General features: G+C 41.0%; 2 protein-coding genes across 4 annotated transcripts in view; one reads left to right on the top strand and one right to left on the bottom strand.

Annotated features, from left to right (window-relative positions):
- The window catches only part of LOC116320619 (furin-like protease kpc-1), a 200,068-nt gene that overhangs the window by 1,042 nt on the left and 173,319 nt on the right, over nt 1-25,707 (top strand). The window contains exons 1-3 of one of the 3 annotated variants that reach the window (XM_039619938.1): nt 1,035-1,225; nt 4,332-4,507; nt 20,276-20,368. In XM_039619938.1, the coding sequence (XP_039475872.1) occupies nt 1,081-1,225; nt 4,332-4,507; nt 20,276-20,368 (414 nt within the window). In that variant the 5' untranslated portion in view covers nt 1,035-1,080. Of the gene's footprint in view, nt 1-1,034; nt 1,226-3,510; nt 3,644-4,331; nt 4,508-20,275; nt 20,369-25,707 lie in introns of those variants that run through there. The other 2 variants (XM_039619939.1, XM_039619940.1) reach the window with 2 other exon arrangements.
- On the bottom strand, nt 15,857-16,886 carry si:ch211-198c19.1 (uncharacterized protein LOC100151013 homolog). The gene is made up of 2 exons (XM_039619941.1): nt 16,681-16,886; nt 15,857-16,605 (listed from the first exon to the last, which is right to left on the bottom strand). Exon 2 carries the CDS (start codon nt 16,603-16,605, stop codon nt 16,078-16,080), a length of 528 nt encoding a protein of 175 aa, XP_039475875.1. The 5' UTR covers nt 16,681-16,886; the 3' UTR covers nt 15,857-16,077.

The following is a 25,707-nucleotide window of genomic DNA, read 5'->3' as shown; positions in this document are numbered from 1 at the left end:
GGTGTCCCCCATTTATGTCTGACTAGCCCCCATGCATGATGTAGCTGGGTGGAGCTATGCTGATAATATAGGTGTTTTTTTCATTAGTCAACGTTTTTATTATAAAGAGGAAAAGTAAAAACCTGTCATTAATATTATTGGTTGTTTAGTTCCGTTTACGACTCCTTTCATAAAAAGGTGAACAGAATGCAATAACTTCCAATTTACCCAAAACTATATTTTATTTTTTAAATGCACAAAAAGTATATTAAACATTAAAATGTTGAAATCTATGGTCATTTTCATGATTTCAAAAAAAGTTGCAAAAAAGTTTGGACAAGGCCATGTGCTCCATTAACTGCTCCTTCTTTGGGAACTAAGGAGACCAGCTGCTGTAGTTTTCATTTAACCATCCATCCATCCATCCATCCATCCATCCATTTAACCACTTTTTCCAGTTCAGGGTCACAACGAACCTGGAGTATACCCTGAAGTAAAATATTTTTAAATTCTTGCTTGATACATGATTTTAAGCACTCAAATGTTTTGGACTTCCTTTGCTGGATTTTTAATTTCATAGGAAACCAGTTATTTTTACCTGGACTCCTTTACTACCGATCTCCGTACATTGGAATGCCTGTAGAAGGCTGTCTGGTTATGGCTTGCTGAAATAAATAAGACCTTCTGTAAGTAGACATTGTCTGGATGCCAGCGTACGGTGCTGCATGTCTTCTACAGATTGTGCACATTACCCATGACATATGAACTAATGCTCCTCTGTACTGTCACTGCATATCGATAACCCTGTCCCATTTAGTGATGTGTGTTTCTGAGCACATTTCCACTTCTCAGTCATGTCTGGTTGATTTATCACAAGGTTCATATTGGCCACTAGCTGATTATTAGCTTATACTGGCTGTAAAACAAAACAAAGGTAGGAGAAAAACACTTCAACCATGTTATGAGTGTTGACGCTGCATATTTTTTTGACACTTGCAACTTCCGTTTGGCAAGATAAGTGTTTGAAATGGGGAAACCAACAGCCAGCTGATCAGAGCAGAGTCTGGAAGAGTCTAAATGAGTACATGAAGAACTAGACAGATGTTTGAGAAATATGTTTATATTTCGAATGCCTGCAATAATATTGGATATATTGGAAAACTGTTTTGCTTTTTTTGTAAACCACCAAGTATTGGTATCGGCATCAGTCTGCAAAATCGGCATCGGTCTTCAAAATCCTGTATCGGTAGGGCTTTTAGTTTTACTTTGCATATAGAGATTCTTCTGAATCCTTTGATAGTGCTCTTATTTTCCAAACTATGTTGAGAAACATCATTAAATTGTTGAAGTATCTGCCTCCACAGTATTTGTTTGTCAGTGATAAAAATGCAGCAACCGTCCACAAACGCACTACAAGGTCAGAAGTTACGGTTAGCTGCAGTTCAGCTGCTGCAGGGGTTTAAGTCTTGCTCAAGGACTCCTTATATTACAGCCTGGCATTTGCTAAACACTGGAAAATTGCTAGCCTGCCTCTCTCCACGGGCAACAAAATCTGCCCAATATGACTTGTAAAGCTTTACAAGTCTGTTTTATCCATATGAACGTAACATTCTGGAGTATTTTCCGGGCAATGTACAAAAAGAGGAAAAATATTTAATAACGTTTGCATATGTGTTGCCATTTTGCTGATGGCTCGAGATGGGGTTGATTATTGTGGCTCAGTTTTTATTGCGTTTGTTCTCTTGACTCATGACAGGAAGAACATTATTCTACTGTAAACCCATTGTAAAATTGAGACATTGGCCCCCCCCTCGCTCTCTACCAACATGTCCCCTGGGCAATATTACTATGGTAATTTACTAATGTTAAACACTCAAAGTAGACATGGTGTTTAAGTCTGACCTTAAAACGGCCATCTAAAAAGTTTGGTTGGAGCGATAATGTGGACATTGTGAAATAATATTATCCTGTGACCAGTAGTTTGACCTCGGAAAATCATGAACAGTTTTACCATTAACGCCTTCTCTTTAAGGAGGGTAGTCAGAGGACTGTAATGACTTTGCATAATGAGTTACACTTTTTTTTCCCCTCATTGGGTCTGCTTTCTAAAAGATCTCTGTATTGTACAGGAGAGAGTGCTAGTCTCTTTTATCTCTAGAAAAAAAAAAAACCTTGTGGCTACAGTTTGATCAATTAAACTCCTGAAAGGACCCCCCTCCTCCCTTTCTTTCCTCTGCCTGAGAGGAATATAAAGTTATCAGTCTTCCCAAGCGATATGAGGACGGAAATAAGTAGTTTGTCTATAAAAATGTCCAGGTACTTTATCAGCGTCCCAGTAGGCCCCGAGGCCCTGACACTGTTCAATGTGGCTCCCCCTGTACTCCAGTCTCACATGCTCCCTCTTTTTTCCCTCCTCCCTCTCTCCCTGTCTACTTTGTCTCTGCCCAGGGCTGGTTACTCGTTGGGTGGGGTGTTCGCTCCCGGCCCCGCACCTCAGTGGGATTGACTGGGGCTCGAGCCCCAAGTGAGGTTATCGATTTCAATCAGTGGCTCGGGAGATAGGAGCCGAATGATGCTGCAGACTTTAAACAGTGGTCAGCTGCATTGTTTGTTGTTTGGGTTGGGGGCGAAAAACGCTGCAGGAGGAGGCACTTTGACGAGGAGTCAGATAAACACACAAACAGAATCACTCATAGAAGGAGATGTCTTAATCGTCTGGTTCAGAGTTTTACTGCATCTTAGCGGGTGCATTTCTCAAAGTAAAGAGGCTGAAAGAATTGACGAAGAAGTACAAAGATTTTTTTCAACCACAGATGCTGCACATTAACACAATTAGATACCGAGACTGCCAGTGATAACGTTGGATTCGCTCGTTATTGTTTTTGTGCATAAAACAAATCATTGTTAAGAATTCCCATCACGATTCTCAAGGAGGGATTTAAAAGAACTGCTTGTTTTGTTCATCAGGGTTCCCAAAAGTCAGATATATTTTGTTCTATGTCTTGCGTGCACTATTTTTAAGCATTGTTTGCATAACGCATGGCTTAAAATGATTCCTCCTTACTCAACTCGTCGCTTGTATAATAGGAGCAGCTGTATTTAGAAGCATCCTTTTAGAGTTTAGGAGCTGTTTGCACGGGCAGCAGACATTCGCGCTGGAAACAGCACTTTGCCCGATTGCGTTTCTAATTGCATTTAATGTAAGCTAATGTATAAAACTGAAAAATGGCCAACTTGGCAGATCAACAGTAAATGTTGATTGTGTAATGTGGTGAAAGGACAGGGGGTTTAAGCAATTAATATTCTTCAACGCAGCATTGGTCCAGCAGTACATTGGCTGTTTTACTTTTTCAATAGATGCTGTTCAAGAGCAACGTGGCAACTTTTTTTTTGTTCCATCATTGTTCACAGGAAAAGTACGAGCATTAAGACAGACTGATAAAGTTCCTGTTTTGCTTAAAGAGGGAAGTTAGTTCACGCAATGAGGGCACTGCAGTGTTTTCTGCTCTCAGAAGCATTTGCATCAAGGCCAGGAGATTAAACGTGTGGGTTGGGAACTGGAGAGAGTGTGTTGTCTCGCTTGGGGCCCCCGATGCCAGAGTTCTAGCTTTCATCGCACAGGGTGAAAGATAACTCCTGGACGTTTCACTCTGTGTGGCTACAGGTGGGTGGTTCACATGCTGTAGGTGGCAGCCTCGGTGGAATTCACGCAGAAGTACAGAGGAGGTGGCTGTGGGCAAATTGTTTCACAATTGCCAATGTTCAATACTCTGTACTGAGATGCAGAATCCTACACTGTGTAAACTCATTTGTGTAGTTAGATGGTATTTGAAGTGTTATGGTAATATGTAAAAAAAAAAAAAGAGAGAGAGAGAAAAGAAAAAAGTAGGTGTTTGGGTTTGTTTTGTTGCATGTATATAATTGCGGATTTTAGATATTACAAAGATCCAGTGAAGAGCACGGGTATGCGAAATAAGCTTAGGTGGCATTTTGAAAGAGAAAAATGATGCCCGACATTAAAGGGCGGAAACAATTTTTTGATCGAATAATTAGTGGGCTTGCCAAAAATGTACTCTGTCATTTGTGCTGTAAAAATGACACCAAAAACCGAGACACAAATACAATCTGATTATTTTGGAGGTTTGACTGTTCCCCAGTATGTTAGGCTTTAACATGTCATTGAAGACTTCAGGCGAGGTGTCTGCTTGCAACATTATGTAATGTAGCACTCTGGGCTGATCCCTACACAGTGCACTAAAACATGCATAATTTCCAAGAGTTTTTAGTATATATATATATGTTGGAAAAAAAAGAAAATATCCATCTAATTCTCACAAATGTTCTCGTTAAAGGCTCCATGTTCACTGCATTTGTGCTGGTGCTGAGCTGCCTGCTGCAGAGGAACCTAGTGACCACAGAGGGGCACCGTGGGACCAACTGCCTCATCTTCTATGCAGTGCAAATGGACGGAGGCACCGGAGCTGCCAAAGCTCTGGCTGAGCAGCATGGACTGGAGTTCGTACAACGGGTCAGTGCATGTTTAAAATCTCTTTGTTACCCCAACCTCAGGGCCTGCAATTTACATTTTCTAAATCTGGATTCTAAGATTTCTTTTATTTTGTTTTATTTAAGAGCTGCCAAAGAGCTGACTTCTATTTCCTATTTGAGGGATATCTGACTTTCATCAAATTATAGCAGCATTTGTGAATATTTCATATCTGATCAAAGATGCTTGGAGTGGGCTGGCCACGCAGTGTAACACACACACACGTATAAAAAGACACATCTATGCTCCCAAACAGGCACACACTCCTCTCTTTCCCCTGAAACCCCCACTTCCCTACTCAGTATGTGGAATAGGCTCAGTGTGTAAGTCTTTAGAAATTATTGGGTCTTTAACCATTTTCACAAGTTTTAATCTGTGACGCTACAATCTTTCTGATTAAGCCACATCTGTGCTTTAAAGGTTACTTTAGTTGTTGAGTCTCAGACTGTGTCAGCTCCCTCAAAAAGTTCCCGGCTACACTGAAAAAAAAATGAACTAAATAAATATATAAAAAAAACAAGGGCTCGGAGCAGGTCTCGGTTAGGTGCAGTACAGAGGTTTTGCCTTTTTTGTTTGGAGCGAGTTCAAAGAGGGGGTTCAAGGGTATAAGAGATTTCGAAATGAACCTCGTCTGATTCTCTCCACTGTGAATGTTTCATGAAAGATTCTCGGCGGAGAGAGATTTAAAAGGTAAGAACTTTTATGAATCGACACCCATTCCTGCTGTGCACTGTTATATTCAGGATTTTAAAAGGGATTTTGTTTAACTTGTGCTTTTCAAATGTAAAGTCTGACTAATCCAAAAAAAATGTTATAAACACATAGTTGAAGTGGTTCACTGTAAAAATCTTAGATAATTGAGCGTCCGTGTATTATATATTACATGCATTTAACAGCATATTGACAGTTTCATTGTAAATAATGAAAGAAAATACTGAAATCATGAATTTTTAGATCTAGAATATTTACAACTGTCATTGTTCTTTATATAATCATAGAAATCAGACCAAAATATTAGTCTTACTTAAGACTCCCCATAAAAGGTTTTAGTTGCAGCTGGTAAATAGAGTGATCCATTTTTCTTATTTTTTGTGATTTGAAGTTATTGATAAGTGATAAGGGTAGGTTGTGTGTGTGTGTGCATTTTGGCATTATTGATAGCAGTCAGTTGGAGAGTCCGCTGGCCTGGTGTGAGGCTGTTTGCAGCACTGGCTCCAGGGAACATGGACGCGAGCTCATTTCAACCTTGGCCCTGCTGCCTCTGCTGCTGCCGCCTGGATCATGAATAAAACATCTCTTTGACCTTTATCAGGAGTGTATTGGACAGTCCACCCCCGTCTCTGTCTTTCTCTCTGCCTGTCTCTCTCTCTCCCTCTCTCATTGTCCCTCATGTATACCCACAAACACCCTCTTGTTTTTTCCTACATTGTTTTCTCCTCTTTTAGACACTAATGATGCAGCAATCTCTTGTAATCACAAAAACAGGAGAAAATATGTTTTTTTTTTATCTATTTACATAAACTTATTGTATTTGTGCATATACACAATGCAGTGAGGAAAAAAAACAAAACATATTTGCTGTATGTGTTGTTGAGTTCAGCATCCATAGTCTGGTCATTCAAATTAAGGGGTGCTGGAGCTTTGATGCTCTGGTGTAAGCCTACAGTAGCAGTCTGTTGTCAAGGATTTACACTAATTGTGTGTTTCTGTGTTAATAAGTCGTCCATCCCAGCAACACCAAAACCCAGACAAGAGCCTTCTACAACCCCCACTTTCACCATCCCCTCAGGTCCAATCTGCTGACTGGCTTCTTTTACCTGTCTGTCGCCAGAGGCTGATGCTAAATGTCACTGACACTAAATCGCCTTTGTTAAGTCAAACCTATTTTAATTGTGTCACCAGTGATTTGCAGGTTCTGTGCTGCAAATAAAGTGTATCAAGAAGAAGCACGAGCTTCACATTTTCCTGTGAGATATATATATATATACATATTATTTTATTTTTTTGAAACAGTGAAGTGGAATAAAAAGTCTGACAAGCCCAGTGCCAGCTTGGGAGGATTGTGATGTCTGCTGGCATTCCAGCAGTAATGCTGCATGAGTGGAATGGGAATCAAATGTCTCCATGCTGGCACTCAACATATTGTTGGTCCCTTTGATTTAGTGTACAGCATCCAGGAAAATGTCATCGCATGTCTCCATTGTGCAGACTTGACATATCCATTTTGCAACTGTAAAATACAAAGAAAAACAAAAGCAAAATACCCGAGATGATGTCTTTATGCCACACGGACAGATTTACCATCATCCTTTGCAGTTGCTTTTTGCAGGTGTCCCTCTCTTTTTCTTCTTTTTAGCAGACATACCTAAGCATTTCCTGTCACTTTTTGCGATTCTTAAGCGTGTCTAAGTGATAGAGTCGATCCGTTCACATTTATATAATGCCTTACGCATTTGCTCATTTGGGAGGCTTTAAAGATGGGCTATAGTTTGTCAACAATGCTTGAAATTAAATGGCAAATCAGCTCATTCCCAATTAGATGAGATGCAGTGAAATGTAGCAAAATATAATAAACGACGCGCATTCAGAGACTCCTGTCACACAATGGTGAGTCTCTTCGCTCCAACCAAGGCGGTGGTGGTGTAACACACTCATTACAAAGCAGAGAGAAAGAGCTGCTCTGTGTAGACAGGTAATGGCAGCCATCACAGGTGCAGAGTTACACACACACACACACACAGGCACAGAAAAAAAGAGACCCTGATCACGATCTAAAATAGATGATTTTCTGTTTCGCTTTATGTCGACACAAAACAGCGTCGCAGCAACTCGATATTACACGCTGATAAAGCTCGCAGGCTTACTCACAATGCAGCCAACCCAGTTTTCATGATACTGCATTGTTTACAGGTATTATTTCTTGCTTACTTAAGAGTTTGCAAATCCGATTAAAGCCAGATTAGCTCTATGTTTTGCATTGCTTTTATTTTAGCTGAGATCACTGCTTCAACAATTAAGTGCCTGTATATCCATGTTAGTGTGGTGTGTCTGTGTGTGTGTGTGAGAAGGGGTTTTGTCTTGAACTCTGACTTCAGGAAGTCCCCGGTCTCCAACCAATGGTAAAAGACCTCCCAGATCCCCCTTCTCTCCAGTGAGGTGGAATACTGCCGGCAGATTACCATATCATTACCATATCATTAGCATAACATTACCGCTGCACAGCTTGGCTCGCTGTCTTCGGACGTGCTATCAGCTCATCGAGAGATTCAATCCCCCAATCCGCTCCCTGCTTCCACCCTCCCCTCCTCTTTCCTCTCTCTCCCCCCCCTCCCTCCCCTGCCTCTGTACACACGAGGTGTGTTTTCCATCTGAGTAAAGCAGATGTAATTGAGGTAGAGCACTGGATTTACCGGCTAAATGAAATCACACAAACGCTTCGCGATCAGCCGGGGCCGCTGTCGTACACATTCAGAGAGCTCCCTCTCCTCACAGTGCTGCACCCAATTCAGAATTTTCTAATATCCTCTCAGAAATAGCCTCAGTCAGATGCTAAGCTATGTCAAGCCTTACTCTGGCTGGATTACTCTAGGCTGTTATATTATGACCAGGTGTGTGTGTGTGTGTGTGCGTTGGGCCAAAAGGCAAAAAAAAGGCCGACCTGCCACCATCTTCTCCCTCGCCCCTTCCTCTCCCTTTTCTGTACCGTAGGGCACTCAGGGGCACCGAAAGGGACACCAATCCTCTAATGGTTGTGAGCAAGGGCCCATTCCATTAGTCAGGGGGCCCGGAGTTCATCGCTGCTCCTCAGCGCGAGGAGGGCGGAGGAAGCGAAATGGAAGCAGGTGTTGGCCGGGGGCAACACAGAGGGCAACTCAGCACCAGCTGCATGCTGGGAAACGCAGCCCCCCACCCCACCACTCATCTCCACTCCTTCTCCGCCTATTTCTATTTCCTCATCCAAGTACAGAGCGCACACCTTGTTCATACAGAGCACACACACACACACACACACACACTGACTGCCTATCACCCGCTTTTGTCCCCCAATTTCATTCATTCCAGTAAGCTTTTCTCCATTTTCCTTATCTCTCTCTTTCTCTCTCTCAGCCTCACACACTCGTTCACTCACTCATTCACTCTTGCCTATCTCCATCTCTTTCATTTTCTCTCTCTCTCTCATCCTCTCTCTCTCTCTCTCTCTCTCTCTCTCTCCCCTTGCTTACCACCCAGCCCCTCCCCTTGCTCCATCTTTACACATACCTCACTCTGATTTGTAAATGGAGAGAGGACTTGTTTGAGGAATATGTGGAGAAGATGTACTTTCCATCCCAGCTGGGAAACTCTGGAGGGAGACGAGCGCAGAGAAGAAGAAGAAGAAGCAGAAGAAGAAGAAGTTGAAGAAGGAGGGGGCTGAAATTATGTTACCAGCTCCTCACTTGCTCTCTCTCTCTCTCTCTCTCTCTCTCTCTGTCGCTCTCTCTCTGTGGGCTTAGATGATGTATGGCTGCAAAGGCCACATGTTGGCCGTGTGATGGATTAAAGCACTTTGTAGGAAAATTACTAAGAGCGCCTCGGCACATCCGAGTCTAGCCCTTAATAAAACTCTCTTCAATATTGAAATGGAGAGAGAGAGAGGGAAATACAGAGAGATAAAGAAGATAAAGGACGGTGGTGGACGAGAGCGGGGAGTGGGGCGTGCCAGAAGCCCACAAACACCCTCACACACACAATGCTCTTGTAGGTGATATGAATTCAGAAACGTTGATAAAATTGCATGTTTTGAAGCTTTACCGTTCGATTTTACTTTGAGGTACTTGTTTTGTCTTTATCCATAAAAAGCTGAATAAATAAATAAATGAAAGCAGAGCAGATTTTATGAAGCACTTGTTTTTTTTATATGCTTTGCAGATGAACTTTCAGGACATGCTTTTCACTTACCGCTGCTGTGGAGAACATCGTCTGGTGCTGTTTTTGCGATTTTTGCCTTTTAGTAAAAATGAGAACCTGAGACAGCAGAAGAACCCCGTTTAGACCTGCGCAATAGGACAGAGGACTCAAGTGCACGAGTTCAAATTTTCACAAAGTACATTATTGTTGAAGCACTTTCTGCTTTTTTTTTTTTTTAGGTCATCAGAATATATGCCTCACATTTACAATCTTTGCAATGATCAAAAAAGCCTCTTTTTTTGGACTGTTTAACCTTCTTTTTAACACTCATTACATATTGAAACATTAGCAGTGAACTTGGTGTCACTTTTTATTAAATTGCTGTTAAATTGGAGCCTATAACCAGCAAAATACAGTCATAATTGTAACCACCTAGGAGGTGGAGATAAAGGGATTTTCTTTCAACCTTATACTATATAAAACCCTGTGGTAACTCCTAGATGCGTTATCATTTAAAAACTCATCAGTCCCAATATATTTCCTTTTTAAGATGGACAGTAAAAATCCCTCCACCCCCCTCCACTCGTTTCTATCATTTCGTTTGCTGCCAATACTGTAACCAACAAGGCTTAACTGCTCACCCCATTTAGCCCCTAGCATCCCCCTTCCATCACCCTCCCATCTCTCCTTTTTCTGCTTTTCCATAGTTGAGGCTGTGGAGGCCACAGCCCCTGTAGGGCTGTTAGTGTACACACCAGCTGCTGTTTTCTCCATAGGGTGGACTGCCTCACGTGGCTCTCACACACTGCTTCAGTGGCTCTTGATGTCTGTGTTTGTTTTTGTTTATCCTTCATGCCCCCCCCCATCCCTCCCTCCATTTCTGTTTCTCTGTTTGTCTGCTGGAGGCTGCCAGCAGCAGTGAGCCACGCAGATCCTGTGGATGCTTCAGCACTGAGAAGTCTGACTGCACTGTTCTGCAACCAGAAACTCTGTTATACACCAGAGTTATGACAGGATATGTTTTTGGGTGGACATGTATTCTGTCTCTTTCTTGGACTCGTAGTAGCCATGATGTATTTTTAGTTACAGTGACCTGTAAATGAGTGTGAACTTGTAATATTGAGGTAATTACAGTAATTATAATAGCTGACTCTGTATGTGGTAGGGGCCGCTGCAGTGTGAGTCTCTGTGTTTCTCACGCTGTGCATACACACAATGTAGAGTCTGAGCCACATTAGCCGAGCGGTCGGAGCCGAGCGCCTAGTTCCTGTAGTTACTTGTGCAATATGCCCAAATTGAACTTGAGGCGTAAAAATACGCTCAGGCTTTACAAGTGTAAAATGCAAGCTGTTATTACCCTGCTGCTTCCTGGTGCTACAAAGCCTCAAAGCCCAAAGGCTGTTAAACATATGTCCCAAATGCTGCAAAAGCAGCTTAAAAATAAATGTAAGTGGTTTTTAAAAATTTTTTTTTTCCAATATTCTATATTAGCATTGATTTGGAGTCTGCTTTCTGACCACCCCATGATATAAATCAGGCATTCGTGTGCCTAGTTTTGTGTTTTTCTGTGAGTGTGTTTAGTCTCACCAGTTTCATTTGGAAGTTTTCGTGTAGACCACCACGTTTAGTAGCTAACCTCTTCTTTGTCTTGTTTGGGCAGGGGAGCATACGTGAGTTTTCTTAAAAGCTTGACCGAAGGAAACTGGATTGCTTTAAGTTGTTTGAAGACATTTCACCTCTCATCCAAGAAGCTTCTTCAGTTTCAAAACCAAAAGGTGGAGAGTCCCAGGTATTTAAGCCCTGGTTGGGGTTGTCCCAGGGAGGAGGTGGTTGTTGATCCACTATTAATCATGTGTGTCACCACATGGCGTGGGAGATTACCACCAGAGATTTTGTGTGAAACCACTCTGTGAGTGTGTGCCACCTAATCATGTGACCTATTGAGGTCATCTCATGCATCTTATGATACCAAGGACTCTCCACCTTTTGGTTGTAGAACTGAAGAAGTTTCTTGGATCTCTTAAGAGTACCATGACCTGGATGACTGACTGACATGCTCGTCCTCTGTCTGTAGTTGTAACTCACACTGTAAGCCTTTAAAATAGAAAACAAAAGACAAAAAACAGCATGCTGAGCTGAAGAGGCTAAGATTTTCATTGGGAGAGACCAGAATGGATTCGATTATAAGTTAGTACATCAGACTGCTCAGGTCGTGCAAAGTTACAGAGGCGTGGCGGAGATTTTGGATATGTGGAAAGGAGGGACAGTGGATATACTGGAGACAGAATCTTTAAGATGGAGCTGCCACATGAGGAAAAGAGGAAGACCTCAGGGAAGATGTAGTGGATGTAGTGAAGGAGGACATGCAGAGGGCTGGTGTGACAGAAGAGAGTGCTAAGGATAGGGTGAGATGGTGGCAGATGATCTGCTGCAACACCTAAAGTGAGCAGCTAAAATAACCTTGTTGTCGTTGCCTTTTCCAAATTTATTTTATTGAAGCAATTCTTCTCTGTTTGCTTGTAGTTTATCTTGGACTTTTGACTGGTACAAACAAGAGTTCTCCAACTGCTTGTCCACTTCTGCTAATTATGGCATAAAGCAGCTAAAAAAACAAAACAAACAACTATAACCCTTAGAGTCAGTTAGTGCTTTTTTGCTCTGATTCTGAAATATTTACATCTTAAAAATATTGCAATTGCTTGTTACATTTTAGTCCATTAGAAATATAACAGTTATTTGCTCAACATATGTAGCAGTTATATGATATATCTGTTATTTTTATGCTTAGCCTACTTATGAAATCTGGTCAGCTTTAAGCTTGGCAAACCTTTAGCTTTTAGCTTGTGTTAGCTAGCCATCAGGTCAATTCAGCAGGAAGTCCAGAGCACATTAGTGAGTGACTAACTTGTGATGGGCATCATTGTCACTTATGTCTACTTTAATTGCATCAGTCATAAAAACACAGCTTTTCATGGACCGATTTGACTTCAATAAAGGTTATTAAAGAAAATAAATTAATAGATCATTTCAACTCCTCAAGTAAACAATAAAAAAAGAGTTTGGCTTTTATTAAAAAAATAATATTAAAAACAGCTTTCAAAGAACAAAAGACAGAGCAAGTATTACAGTACCTGCAGCTTTTGAGCTTTGGTATTTTGTTTCACAGCGCTTTAAATCTGCTTGTTGCTTTCAAATGTTGTTTTGATTTTAAGGCTGGAGCCTTTCAATCATATGCAGCACAGTATGCTGATCTGAGTTGACACTTGAGGAGCGAGTACAGGCATTTCTAACGCAGAAGAATCAATCAAAAAATCAAATAAACTCGGATATGAAGAGATATATGAGACAGTAGCACTACGGTAACTCAGTAATACAATGAAAGGCTATAACAAAAAACCCCTCCGCCTCACATAATAAGCAACTGTGCTTGTACCACAAAAGTAGTGCTTTTTTTAAAGCAACAGGCTCGTTTGATACTGAGTCCATTTTTGTGATGTTATAAAGTTGCTTTTGTTTAAATCAGTACTTTGAACTGTTGAAATCTTTTCACTGGTTTTCAGTGCAAAAGTGAGAGTTTAATTAAAGCTGAAAGAGAATCCAGCAGCTGCGTGACAGAGTTATTCAGTGGGTGTGATTAGAGAGCACTTCAAGTGTCAGTGTTTTATACAGACTTTACATTTTTCTCTGTCTTGATTAATAATACTTTATAATCTAAAGATTATCATTTGGGGGCCTTTTGGATCAGAATATATATTTAAAATATATATATATAAAAGAATATGGTCAAGTGACAGAAGTAATAAGTGCAGGAGGTTTATATATCCAACTCAACTGCAGTTTTTCATGAGCAAAAATAAAGCAAAACAAAAAGCTGGGACAATTATGATTCATTTAGTTAATTGAATAATCTATTCTTCTTCTTGTTTGACTCCCAACTTGCATAATTGCAAAAGAGTTTTGTTGTTGGTTCAAAATATATTGTGTCCAAAATGTAATCCTTAGAGCTTCCCATCACTTGTTCTTCTCAGGCGCAGCAGCCTGATCCAAGGAAAAGTTGTAGATTTTTGCTCTTTATCACAATTGTTTGATATACAAGACATACAATTTTGAGTTTATTGAGTATTTTTTTAGTACTTGTTAGCAATTTGCTGTGCAGCTGTGCGTTCTTTATGGTGTTTACATTTTGACCATGCAGGTCAGATTCCCTTGGGAACTCTAAACAATGCCAATACTTTATGTTAATGTTTTTGGCAGTATAACAGATCCTTTTGTTTTTTCCAGTAATCACTGATATCGCCAAGTTAATGCTGTTCACACAAGATCGTATTAATATTGCTCCAGGACCACCACTGTAACTGATTAATCTCGTGATGTCACAGCTTTGCACCTCGGGAAAGAATACTAAAGCTCAGCTTGCTCTGTGCTGAAGCAATGTAGTGAGACAAAGTCTGCATAATGATGAGGCTGTGCTGGATGAAAGGATCAAGCACAGGACTTTCACAAACAAGGCTTTGTGTCCCATGTGAAAACAGTTATTATTATTATTGGACTTGTGCGTGCTCTTGTCATTGTCAGCTTTCAGTTGCAGTTATGATTGAGTTTAGGACAAAATCATGGTTTTTAATGGCAAACAGAGTGTTAACCACAAACTGAACAGCAGGGTTTGGCTTTATGTCACAAATCCCTGACTGAAAACTTTTCCCATGTGCATTTTTTCCCTGAGTTGCTACGCTGTGACATCACAAAAATGTGACGATCAATTCCAGTGATGGCAAATCGGATTATGATGATGATCAGGCTCCAAATGTTGAAGACTGACTGACAGGATTATGTACTCTGACACTTTAGTGGTGGAGAACTTTTTGCAGGGTCATAAAGTAGGCCAGCGTGATATCTACAGTTTTCAGTATTGTCATAATTATACAACTTGTATTAAATATATACAATGAGTGCATTGCATGTACACCTTCTATGATTTTCTGGTACAAAAGGTACACAGCGAATAGAGAGCCAAAGATCCAGAGGCTTTAGGTCAACAGGAGGAGGTGTGTCAGATAATGCTACGGTTCATCTGACACATGACTTTAAATAAAAATTCAAAAGCGCTTGATATGAATTGGTTTGCGGTTCTTTAAAAATCATAGGTGTGGTCTCCTTGGTTTTTATATATTATGTCATCTGAGGTTTTCAGCACGTTTTACCTCATGTGGGAAAATATTCATTTACTTCTCCCCATTCATCAGGGCTGTGGTTTCTTATTCTTTTTTGCAAGAGGTGCAACAGCATGCTTTTCTTTAACGCAGTTCAATTCAGTTTTATTTATATAGCGCCAAATCACAACAGACGCCTGAAGGTGCTTTATATTGTAAAGACCCTACATATGTACAAATTACAAATGAGATTCAAAGTTTAATCAGTTTGCAATGGTTGATATGTAAATATGAATTTAAAAAGACATTTTCACAGGACAGTCTTGGATAAAATGGACTTTCGAGATAGCATTAAATTAATAGTCATTTATCATGAACATCTGTCTCTACCCAGGATTTTTATTTGCAGTGGCAACATAGTTAAGTTTTTCTTTACAGGCTTTATACAGCAGCAACACTGTCATGCATATACCCTCTCTATCAGTCCTTTGGAATAAGGTCATGCATTGGGGAGATTCAGTTAAGCAATAGAGACCCTGAGAAGAGCCTGTTGAATAGTGCTGTCTGTCAACTTATACCTCTGTCTACAGTCTGAAGGACTAGTTAGAGCTGCTCTCAGTCTGGGAAGAGGGTGATAGGTCAGGGTGCTGTGCATCCAAGTGTCAGAGATTCAATCTTAGCATAATGCTTTAGAAAAACCTCCGTGAATTTAAACAGGTTTGTCTGGTCATGGATCGCTGTCTTTCTAATCATATAATAAAGGAATTTTCAACCCCCAATTTTCATCAGCAGTTTAACACATTTATGTCAGCAGGCACTCTTAACTACCTCCCACTAAAAAGATACCAAATACATATATATTTGTAACTAGTTAACACGTTCTTGAAGGCATGTCTTATTTTTTCTGAAACAAGCTCCAGTTGATAGGCCTCCTACAGCATGATTGTCAAAATGTGAAAAGTTTGAATCTTTTTTCTACACAGCTAGATTTTAGTTTCTTTCAAAAAATGTTAGAATCTGACTGAGACTTTAGTATTTTATTATCTAAACTGACAGTACAAAAAAAGAGAAACAAAATACCATCGAATTAGTGAAGATAAACTCATTGTATCAGTTGTTTTTTACCCATACCAGTGGCATTTGCCCAGTTGAGGCTTTGACAGTGATTCCACACCCTTAGAACTGCTAATAACACTACAAAAAGAACAAATGTGGATGGACACTAAGTTGAATGAATGTTTTTAGTTGATGTAGGGCATGCCATGTAAAAAAGTTGGAAAACCACTTTGGGAGCCACATTTTAACACATTTTATTGATTACATTTTCTTTTATATGATGGCATATGATGCAGGTTACACAAAAGCTCATAGTTTACACTGAAGCCTCAAAATGAAAACTTGTGGCTACTTTATTTCAAAGAAATTAGCATAAAAGCAAAGATTGTGACTTCACCTGTATTTTTTAGATTCACAAAAAGCTGTGACATACTGTACTGATTTAGGATCAGCGGTCTCCTACACTTCTGTGCTAACGAAGGCGATTTTCTTTCGAAGAGATGCAAGAAGATTGGGCCCAATCCTGTACGTCTCTTTTGGCTCATAATGCGCGGATGCATAAAGCTTGTCGATTCGTTTGTTGTTCTTGTTATATTTCACCAAAACTCTGTCCATGTTACTTTTAGGATTGCTGCGGTTGTAGTATCGTCTCACTTCATACGGCAGCTTCTCTGCGCCAGGATAGTGGAGGTTTCCAATGGTATAATAGCTCCACTGCTGTCTGTCTTTTATCACAGGAAGAACTGGCCCTTTGTTCTGAAAGAAGTGAAACCCATATTCTCCCCGGTAGGGATCACACAGAGCCCTCATGTTGTTGTCCAAGCAGTTCTGAACGTACCACACCAGCAGCTTAAGGCCATGGCGAGGAGGCGGTTGACCAAACCCGCTGTCCTGGAGTTGTTGTATTGAGTCGAGGGTTTTCGGAGGTGAGGTCAAGACCACGGACAACACCAAAGTCAAACAAAACAAGGCTTTGTCGTGTGCCATCTATGAAAAAAGACATCCCAGTGTGAAAACAGGAATCTTAAAACTGCACTAAAGCAACATTTTCTCACAACTTACCTTTTAGTTGGTACCCGTTTCCCTATAGTCTCAAAGCGTGCTTGCAACCGAAGCTAAAGTTGGTGTTTTGTGCTGCAGCTGAAAGAACTGTTCGATCCTGCGGTTGTTTTCTCTCTGTCTTATTTTGAGAGACTGAAAAAAAAAGAAAGCACACTGGAAGGGTTTTCATTCTCTATGTGCGGTGAAAAAGGAAGTGACTGCTGTACAGCTGGACTCTGTGAAAGTCCCATTTGAAAGACTTAAAATAAGAAGACGTATCTCAGGGACTAAAGGAAGTTACCAATGTAAAGTCTTACTTCTGCTTTCACTCCTAGCTGCGAAGAACAGCTGCTTATAGAGGAGCAGCCAGCCAGCTGTGCGCACCAGAATAATAAAAGCATAGCAATGAAGATGATTTCATATATGCTGGTGATGTAGTACTTTAAACTCACTATAGGGTGTGTGGTAGTGGAGGGGGTTTCAACCTTTATGTATGTGGGAACCAGCGAGTTTGCAAACAGTGAGGGGTTAAAGTGGATTCGATAGGTGGGGGGAACCCTAAGATCTGGTGCGGCAGTGCAGCAAAGGAAACGGCTCACTCACAAAGAAGTCCCCAAAAGAATGAAAGGATCATAGAGGATCCAAAGATCACTAGATGACGACACACACATACAGCCAAACAATTTATTGCTGTTTGATAAAAGTTAATGTTCAGGGATCAGTCTGTTGGGTCCAGTGTCCAGTCAGCAAGGACATCCAAAATCATGCCAAGCTCACTTAGTTCACTGTGCACCGCCTACAGTATCACATATCTCTTTGTGTGTCTGGGTGTGTGTTTGTGTGCCTTTGAACGCTCTCATGATTAGTGTTCTCAGTGACTGCTGGCTGATGGGGTTGATTTGTCCGACAGTGCAGTGTGTCAGGCAGGCTCAGCGTCCGCACTGGAGAACATGAGTGAAGGAGCGAATAATTGATAGTGACAAGGCGCTCCCAGCCTTAATTGCTGCTGGTGAATTAGATTACCTTTTCAAAGTGCCTTCATTAGCAGAGGGAGAGCCATACCAACGGTCCCCTGATTGGCCTCATATTGTTTTGCTGTGAACTTGCTCTGGCAGGGCACAAAAAGTGTGCGTTTGTTTTGGTTGGTTTGAAATTGCTCACTAATTTTCTTGTACAGCTGTAGTTTGTCTGCGTGCGCGATGTGTGCACACGATTCATATCCAGAGTTGACATTTTGTGATACATCAGTAACTCACTGAAGCAGCAAGTGTCTTTGTGTGTTTATGAGGCTTTGTCTGCTGTTTTAAAGGGTTGGTGCACCTGTGTTACAAGGAAATATTTAGCTCTAATGCCTTGCATTTTACGTCTAGTGTAATATGCTGAAATATGACAAGGAAGCCCAGATATACAGGTGATATATGCTCTATGGTTTTTTTTTTTTTATTTCTTTTGTGAAGATCACAAAACATAAAGTGAATTTTATGCTGTTTGTGGACTTTGTGGACTGCAAACTGCTGTTGCCCCACTAAATGAGGTCCAACATCAGGGTTAGTTATTTGCTGGAGATCGTGGTTATAGATTTACATAAAAAAAATGAAGTAGTCATGGAAAAGCAGTTTATTGGTTTATGTAAATGGACTTGATTTTTATTTTATTCTATTTTAGTTGCAGTCAGCACAACAATGAAACTAGGGTTCATCAGGAAGTGTATTTCATGTCGGTGCCACATGCATCTCGGAGATTCCTCAGTGGGAATGAGTGACCCAGGCAACCGGAAAAAACTAGGTTAAAAAGGAAAAAAAGTGGTAGGAGTTGTATTTTACCCAATCCATGATCCTGTCTCAAGCCTAACCAAAAAAGAAGTTTTTAGTTTCATGAGTATTCCACAAACTTCTGTGAGACTGTGTTGTGTGATGCTTGAAAATGTTCCTCCTTTTTCTCTGTAAAGCTGCACAAAGGGACAGACGGGATTTTGCTGAAAGTGAGCAGGGAAAGTAAGGAAGAAGTATCAGTCTATGCAGAGAGAGTTACTTGCACATATTTTAAAAAAACAAAAAAAAAAACACCCAACTTTCTTCCCAAACCCAAATGTCCAAAACCTCACACCCTCTTCTTCCCCTCCAGCAACTGTTTCAGCTTCAGCTGTCCTCCCTCATTACATTTCCATATCTATCACCAGTTACTGTTCCATCACCAGCCCACCAGCCCCCAAAGTTCCCTCATCCCAAAAACACACTGGCATCCCCATCTCTGCCTCATGCTTCATTCCCACCGCAGCCAGCCTTCAGCCCCCTGCCAAGTTAAATGGACTGTACTGGCGTCAGGGGAGTCGCGTGTGCTCAATTCAGCTCAGCTCAGCTGGGCTGCCTGCGTTATAAACTTAGTGTGTGATTATTGTCAGAGCCAGACTCCTCCACGCAGGAAGTGCGCGCTGATGGGTACTATGTCACCGGGTACGGGGCCAGCCGTGGCGAGAGGGATGAGAGAGCAAAAGGAGAGACGGAAACTGAGGCGAGAAAAGAGCACAGAGAGGGAGGGAAAAAATTGTTAGAGCGGGAGATGAAGGAGGGTAACGGGGATCGAGGGAGAAAGGGTAATGAAAGATAGAGGAAGGAGAACAAGCAGGAGAGGACTGAATCATCAAAGGGAAGGAAAAAGCCACGCTGAGCAAGGAAAGACTGATGTACACCTATCGCAGCAGACAAAGACAAGAGAAGACACACGGGGAGTGATATAAAGAGGGAGAAGCGTAAGAATAATGCAGTCAGAGAAGAAAGAGAGGCAGCAGGGAAATCAGCAGAGGAGGGGAAAAGAAGAAGAGACGGGGAGGGCGCATAGGAGAGAAAGGCAAGAAGAGAAATTAGAGAGAAATTTTTCAAGCGAGTGATGTGCGCTGTGATTGTTTTCTCTCTCTCTCTCTCTCTCCCTCCCCGTCTCGCTCTAAACGGTCGGGATGTGGCCTGTATCTGCCGGCAAGAAGGAACTCAATTTGGGACAATTTACTCGGCAGTCTCAGCCCTGATGCACCTCAGGGACAGAGAATAGAGAGAATGAAAGTGAAGGAAGATAGAATCAGCAAGCCCCGCACACACATACATACACACTCACACAACGTGCGCCTTGCACACAATTGCCGCCGAGTAGATTTCACTTAGTTAGTTCTAACTCTCCCAGGCGGTCAATACGATTGAGTTTATAAGGCTTGGAAATGAAAAGCCCAGGATAAGGTTAGATAAACTGTGTGCTATTTGATTTTGGGCCACCCTTTGCAGAAAAACCCACACAAGACAGATGGCCGGAGGGGATACGCTGAAATCATGTTGTGCAAAAGGGTCAGATGGGTGATTAAGGCTGAATGCGTTATGTGCTTTGACCCTTGCTGTGTACCTGCATTGGTTTCTCTGTGCTGAAGAAAGCGCTTGACTGATTTTTCCAAATGCATCTTTGTTTTTGCATTCACAGTAGTCTAGAGGGGCGCTTCATTTCAATAGCATTTTAAATAAAATGCTGCCACATGATCAAATGTTATACCATAACTTGCATCCCGCAACACTTTGTGCCTTAAAAGTTTGGGATTGTATAAGCTGAATGTGAAATCGTCTTTCCATGCTCACAGGTTGGCATCCTGAAAGGTCTGTACACACTGAGGGACACCAGGGGGCGCCCTGACAGAGCCACCTTTGAAGACAGACTTGCAGCAACAGCAAGGGTAAGTATCCCCCCCACCCCCAAATAAATAAATAAATGAATGAACTAAAAGAAAAAAACACTTGATGGACTGAAAAGTGAGGACACTGACAGAGGAAGGAGCTGTGTGTTCCCAAAAGAAAAAGAAGCCACTCTGTTTACTTTATCTTTCATTTCTTTGCCTGACTGCACTGTTCCTGTAACACTCTGAGAAATGCATTTACAACTACAGCTGTTGAGAGCATCCAGCCACTTGGACGAGACTCTTTGATGCATTTAGCACGACCACGTCGAGGTGAATTTACACTCTGGCATCAGTTCTGATTGTACCCAGCGAGTGTATGCAAATGGAAGTTCATTTAAGCTGCCGTTGCTGTTTTAATCATGCTCCAGTGTTGATTAGCAAGAAGGATTGGCAAAAAAGAAAGGAAAAAAAAGACTGAAGCAGGCCCGTGTTGAGTAATGGATAAAAGTTGTTTACCTTGCTCTTGTTGCTTGTGTGCCTGTTCCACCCAATATCACTTTGTGCACCCACCCCTCCTCCTTCCTCCCTTGCCACCTTCGGCAAGCTGCTCCGCTTTACCCTCGGAGCTCACAATTCAACCTCCTCACTAGGCTTCCGTCGTCATGGAAACCGTCATTCAGGGAGACATCCCATGACAGCAGGGAGAGGAAGGGTCGGAGATGTGGCTTCGCCCCTGTCCATTCTCCAGGGTGCACCGGACCTCTGGCCTTTCCCCAACACATTGCCCCTTCAATCTCTCTCTCTCCCACACATACACACAAAATACACAAAACAATAAAAATGCTCACATAGAATGTGTGTGTGTGTGTGTGTGTGTGTGTGTGTGTGTGTGTGTGTGTGTGTGTGTGTGTGTGTGTGTGTGTGTGTGTGTGTGTGTGTGTGTGTGTGTGTGCATCTACCCCACAACTACAAACCACCCTCCCACCCAAACACACACAGACACACAAACAGACTGAAAGCAAAGGAGAGAAAGGAATTCCAAACTTTCCGATTCAGAGTTATCATCTGAATCAGTGTGCGTGTGATTAATTGAAGTAATTTATGCACAATCTCCAGTGACTCCATGTATGGTTCATGATTTCATTAAACTGTAACTTTAATTACTTTTCTACTATCGTAACTTTAGGTGAAAATAAATTCCCACCCTTAAATGTCCCACGTTTCATAATGAGTCTTACATTTAATGGATTGCACAAATAATGTTTTGGGATGATGAACAATTGCGTATTTAGACGCTGCTTCTCCCTGCCAGCTGCCATCATTTTTTTTTCCATTAAAGTCATTTTATTTTGGAATTTTGTTTCATTTAAAGAAATCTTATTGTTTAGTTTTGTAGCAAGTTAAAAGAAAATGCTGCTGTTACAGCTTACTTGAACCCTCTGAAAACCCTTGAAACTTCTTTGCTTCCCAACTAATATAATGCACTTTATTTGCTTTCTTTTTTTTAGCTGAATACAGTTAATATTGTTGTGGGTTTATGGAAGGCATGTTTATGTTGGGTTATGTGTTGTCAAACACAATTAGAGTGTGTTAGCTGAAGCAACTGGCCTTCTGCCAGAGCCTTAGCGATAGTCCGTCCGCCCACCTCTGACCAGGCTTCCATCTTTACAAACACGTCTGCTGTTTTTTTTCCTTTGCATTGCATAGCAGGTGGGTTTGCTAGCAGAACCCACCAGTTACTGCATCATATAAAGTTTAGTAGACTGCAAGGTTGCGACGGAGTTAAAATTAGCTTCGTGCGGCTTAATCTGCCCTTCACGGTTAGAATAGTATTTACAGTTAGGTAAAAAAGCCCTGCCGTCGCTGAGATCCCATTTGCAGTGATGTGGTAGAGTGCTACTCACTGAGGTGTTTGTGTTACTCTGCAGAGCACCTGCATTTTGAAACGAAAGGTGAAATCACTGGTGCATCGTTGTGTAGCAAAAGCATAACGAGGCTGTGTTTTCACGAGATAGATCTACTCCTGTCACGAGGTGGAATTAAACCGAGGGCTGTTTTACCCTTTAGCAATAGTTGTAACTATATTGTAATAACAGCTGTGCAGTGTAACGTGGCGTATTGATTAATAATGCTGTAAAACCACGGCAAACAAAATAAGACGCAACATAAAATATCATATACACCTGTCTGTATATCATAACTGTTGCAAACTATCGAGCAGTTCTTCATAAAGAAAATAAATGAAAGGGAACTATTTAAATCTTCTTGACAGAAGAATAAGAAACATCTTTAATAAATAAGCACGATCTGCCGCAGCTGCTGCAGCTCATAGAAGCCTCAATCTATTGTTTGCTGCATTGACACACACACACACACAGTCACATTGAATGGAGGTCCACAGTGGCGTCTCAGAGGAGGAGGAGGTTTTGCCACTGTGTAATCCCAGCTGATGCAGCCCTCTGTCAGCAAGGCAGCAATCAGCTGTGGTATTAATCTCAATGCTAATGGCATCATTAGCAAAGCTGTGGAAAAACATACCAATGTGAGGGTTTAGAGACACATGGATAAAGACCATATATGCACATCTGGCAAATAAAGCACATGTTAAAATGCTGTTAACGAAGCAAAAACACAGACACATACACACATGGTTTCTCTTCTGTCTCTCTGCGTGTGTGTGTGTACGTAGTTTATTTGAAACCCCGCTTCCCCTCAATGACTCTCTTCCGAACTGTCCTAACTATTGTACCTCTTGTGGTTTCATTCTGAAACGCGCAGACATGTTTCTGACCGAACTCTATACTGACCTTTTACCAAATGTCTCAGATACTAACCCCCTGCCATCTTCTGACACACACATTGGTCCCTGCTGGTGTACTACACACTTAATACACAGATACAGAAAGCCACTGTTCACAGCATGTTCCGGTCTTGTGATGACCTGGTTTGAATCTTCTTTTTAAAAAGAAATCTGTTTTAATATCTGTCTCATTAATCTCAGCTGTACAGGCACCTTATTGATGCAACACTCGAGCCGACAGCTGCAAGCTGCAGACAGAAGTCAAGGAGAAAAGACATTACCGGCAGAACAAGTGTGAAGTTTTTCTTATATAAACTAAAAAAAATAAGCAGGCCGCTAAAAGGTATTTATTATAGCGAGGATGCTATAATGATGAAAGGCCAAGGAGGTCAGCTTTTAGAAAAAATAAAGTCAAATATAGGCTTTACCTTGCAGCTAGCAAAACATCTAAACTTTTAGTAATGCTTACCTAACCAGTGTAAGCTCATCAATAGGTAATCTTATTTTTGCATAAAAATTTAAATATATTCTAAACGGCCGCAGCTAAATTAAGATAGAGCATGCATTGTCCAATTGTTATCAAATGATGCTCGATCTCCTTGTGATTGAATATCGAGTTGATGAGCGACCTCTAAAATTTGCAGTCTGTTAAATCCTTAAAAACATATAAAAGCGAAAGTGTGCCGTGATAATTGTTTATCACGGCACATAATGTTTAAAATGTGACAGCAAATCGAAAAATATTTTTGTTAGTACAAGTTTAGCCTTTTATGTTGCTTTTAAAAAGTTACACTCTGTCTGATGAACCTGTTAATTATATTATAGAAATCTATATAAGCTTTGTTAATTCTTGATATTGTGCCTAAACTAAAGTCCTAGAATTTTAATTGCCTTTTGGATAAGCATAAAGCATAACTTTACTACACTGCTGTGTCTGTAGAATAGAGATGGAATAAGAGTGTTTTCAGGCCCATCCTGCTTCTCACCTCTTCTATGTGCAAACTGTTTTGATGCATTGAAAATAAAAACCATATTAGATATATCCATTAAGCAATACATGAAAAAGGATGGGTGACAAAAAACAAATCAAACAAGGTTTTTTTTCACATCAATGCATTTTGTCTTTTTATGATAAGAAAAAAAGCACAGACATTACTATTAAAATTATCAACTTTTCTGTTCTTAAGTATGACTTAAGCAGAAATTCACATGCAGATACATAATCGTAAAACGTTATGGGAAATTGCTGGAAAGATTTTGTTTATACTCAGAATTATTTATGAATTAGATGGATAGATAATTGTGTGAATGGGTTCCTTAATTTAACTCATTTTTGAAGCAAGCAGTTGAAGCCACGACCAATGGGAGTGAATGATTCTGCTCTTTGACATATCATGGGTGTTAAATACAGTAGGCATTATGCTAGTGGACATTGGGCAACCGGGAATGTCCACTAGCAACCAAACGTCAACACCAAAGTCGAGCAAATCACTTTGTGTGGGCAGTAAACAACTCTTAACTCTGATGAACTTATTGATTCAACACCAGTGGGAGTGAAAGACACCATTCACTGGCATATGACAGAGTGCTAGCTGCTAAAACCCAACCACATGTTAGCCGCTAACATGTGGTTGGGGCTTCAATTCTTAGTTCTGAAAATAACTATAAATCTAGGAAACAGTTTTATAGATGAGGTCAGTGGTCTCTGCAACTAAAGCTACTAAGTGAAATCCATCTGTCATTAATTTCATCATGAATGTTATTAATTATTTTTACCAGTCATTTACCTATCTGTTCACTACTGTGATTTTATTTTGTGGCGATAGACTATATAACAGTTGTAATCTACAAGGCCAGAATAATTGTTAGCTCGCAAAATAACAGCTTAATCTGTCATGTATTCACATTCATTTAGGAGCTTTAGCACAAGTTTGGAAGCTTTGTTTAATGCTAAGTTAAATCTAAGTTTTTTTTGCCTCATTTGTGATGGATGTTATTTTCCAAGCGGCATCAAAAAGGCTGCAACGATAACTTGTCTAAAAGACAGAATATGAAGTTAAGAGCCTCACCCCAACCACCACTCTAATGCCATTTAGGCTTATCTTATCATTTCTGTTGTTTGGGTTACCATTACCTGATTTAAATTAGCTAACTTGCATATTTGTGTTCAGCTTTGCAAGTAGTATAATGTCTGTTTCAAATGTGAGGCTTTCTCTCTCCTTCTTTCTCTCTCCAACCCACTCTTCTATCCACAAAGGACAGGAAAAACATTTGAATTTTCCCTCAATACTTTCTCACTGTTGAGACGTTTGTGTGTGTGTTTTTGCCCCCTCTCCTTATTTTTCTTTTTTTTTCCTCTCTTTTTTTTCTGCTATTTTTTTTAAGACTCCAGTCACATCCGCAATCCCGCGGCCCTATAAGGAGCTTTCACGCTTTTTGGTTTGCTTTAGATGTTTAATACCCCCTCTCTTTTGTGTCAGGCAGCCGGAGAGGCGTTAAGAAGCGCTGATAAACCCCACTTAGATCCCTTCCTGGCCCGTCACCCTGGCCTGCCGGGCCGCTTTAGCAGGGAACTGATCTGTGACGGCCTGCCACT

The sequence above is a fragment of the Oreochromis aureus genome, linkage group 11 (genome assembly GCF_013358895.1).
Source record: "Oreochromis aureus strain Israel breed Guangdong linkage group 11, ZZ_aureus, whole genome shotgun sequence".
Classification (NCBI taxonomy): domain Eukaryota; kingdom Metazoa; phylum Chordata; class Actinopteri; order Cichliformes; family Cichlidae; genus Oreochromis; species Oreochromis aureus.
This window is presented reverse-complemented; position numbering and strand designations above follow the sequence as displayed.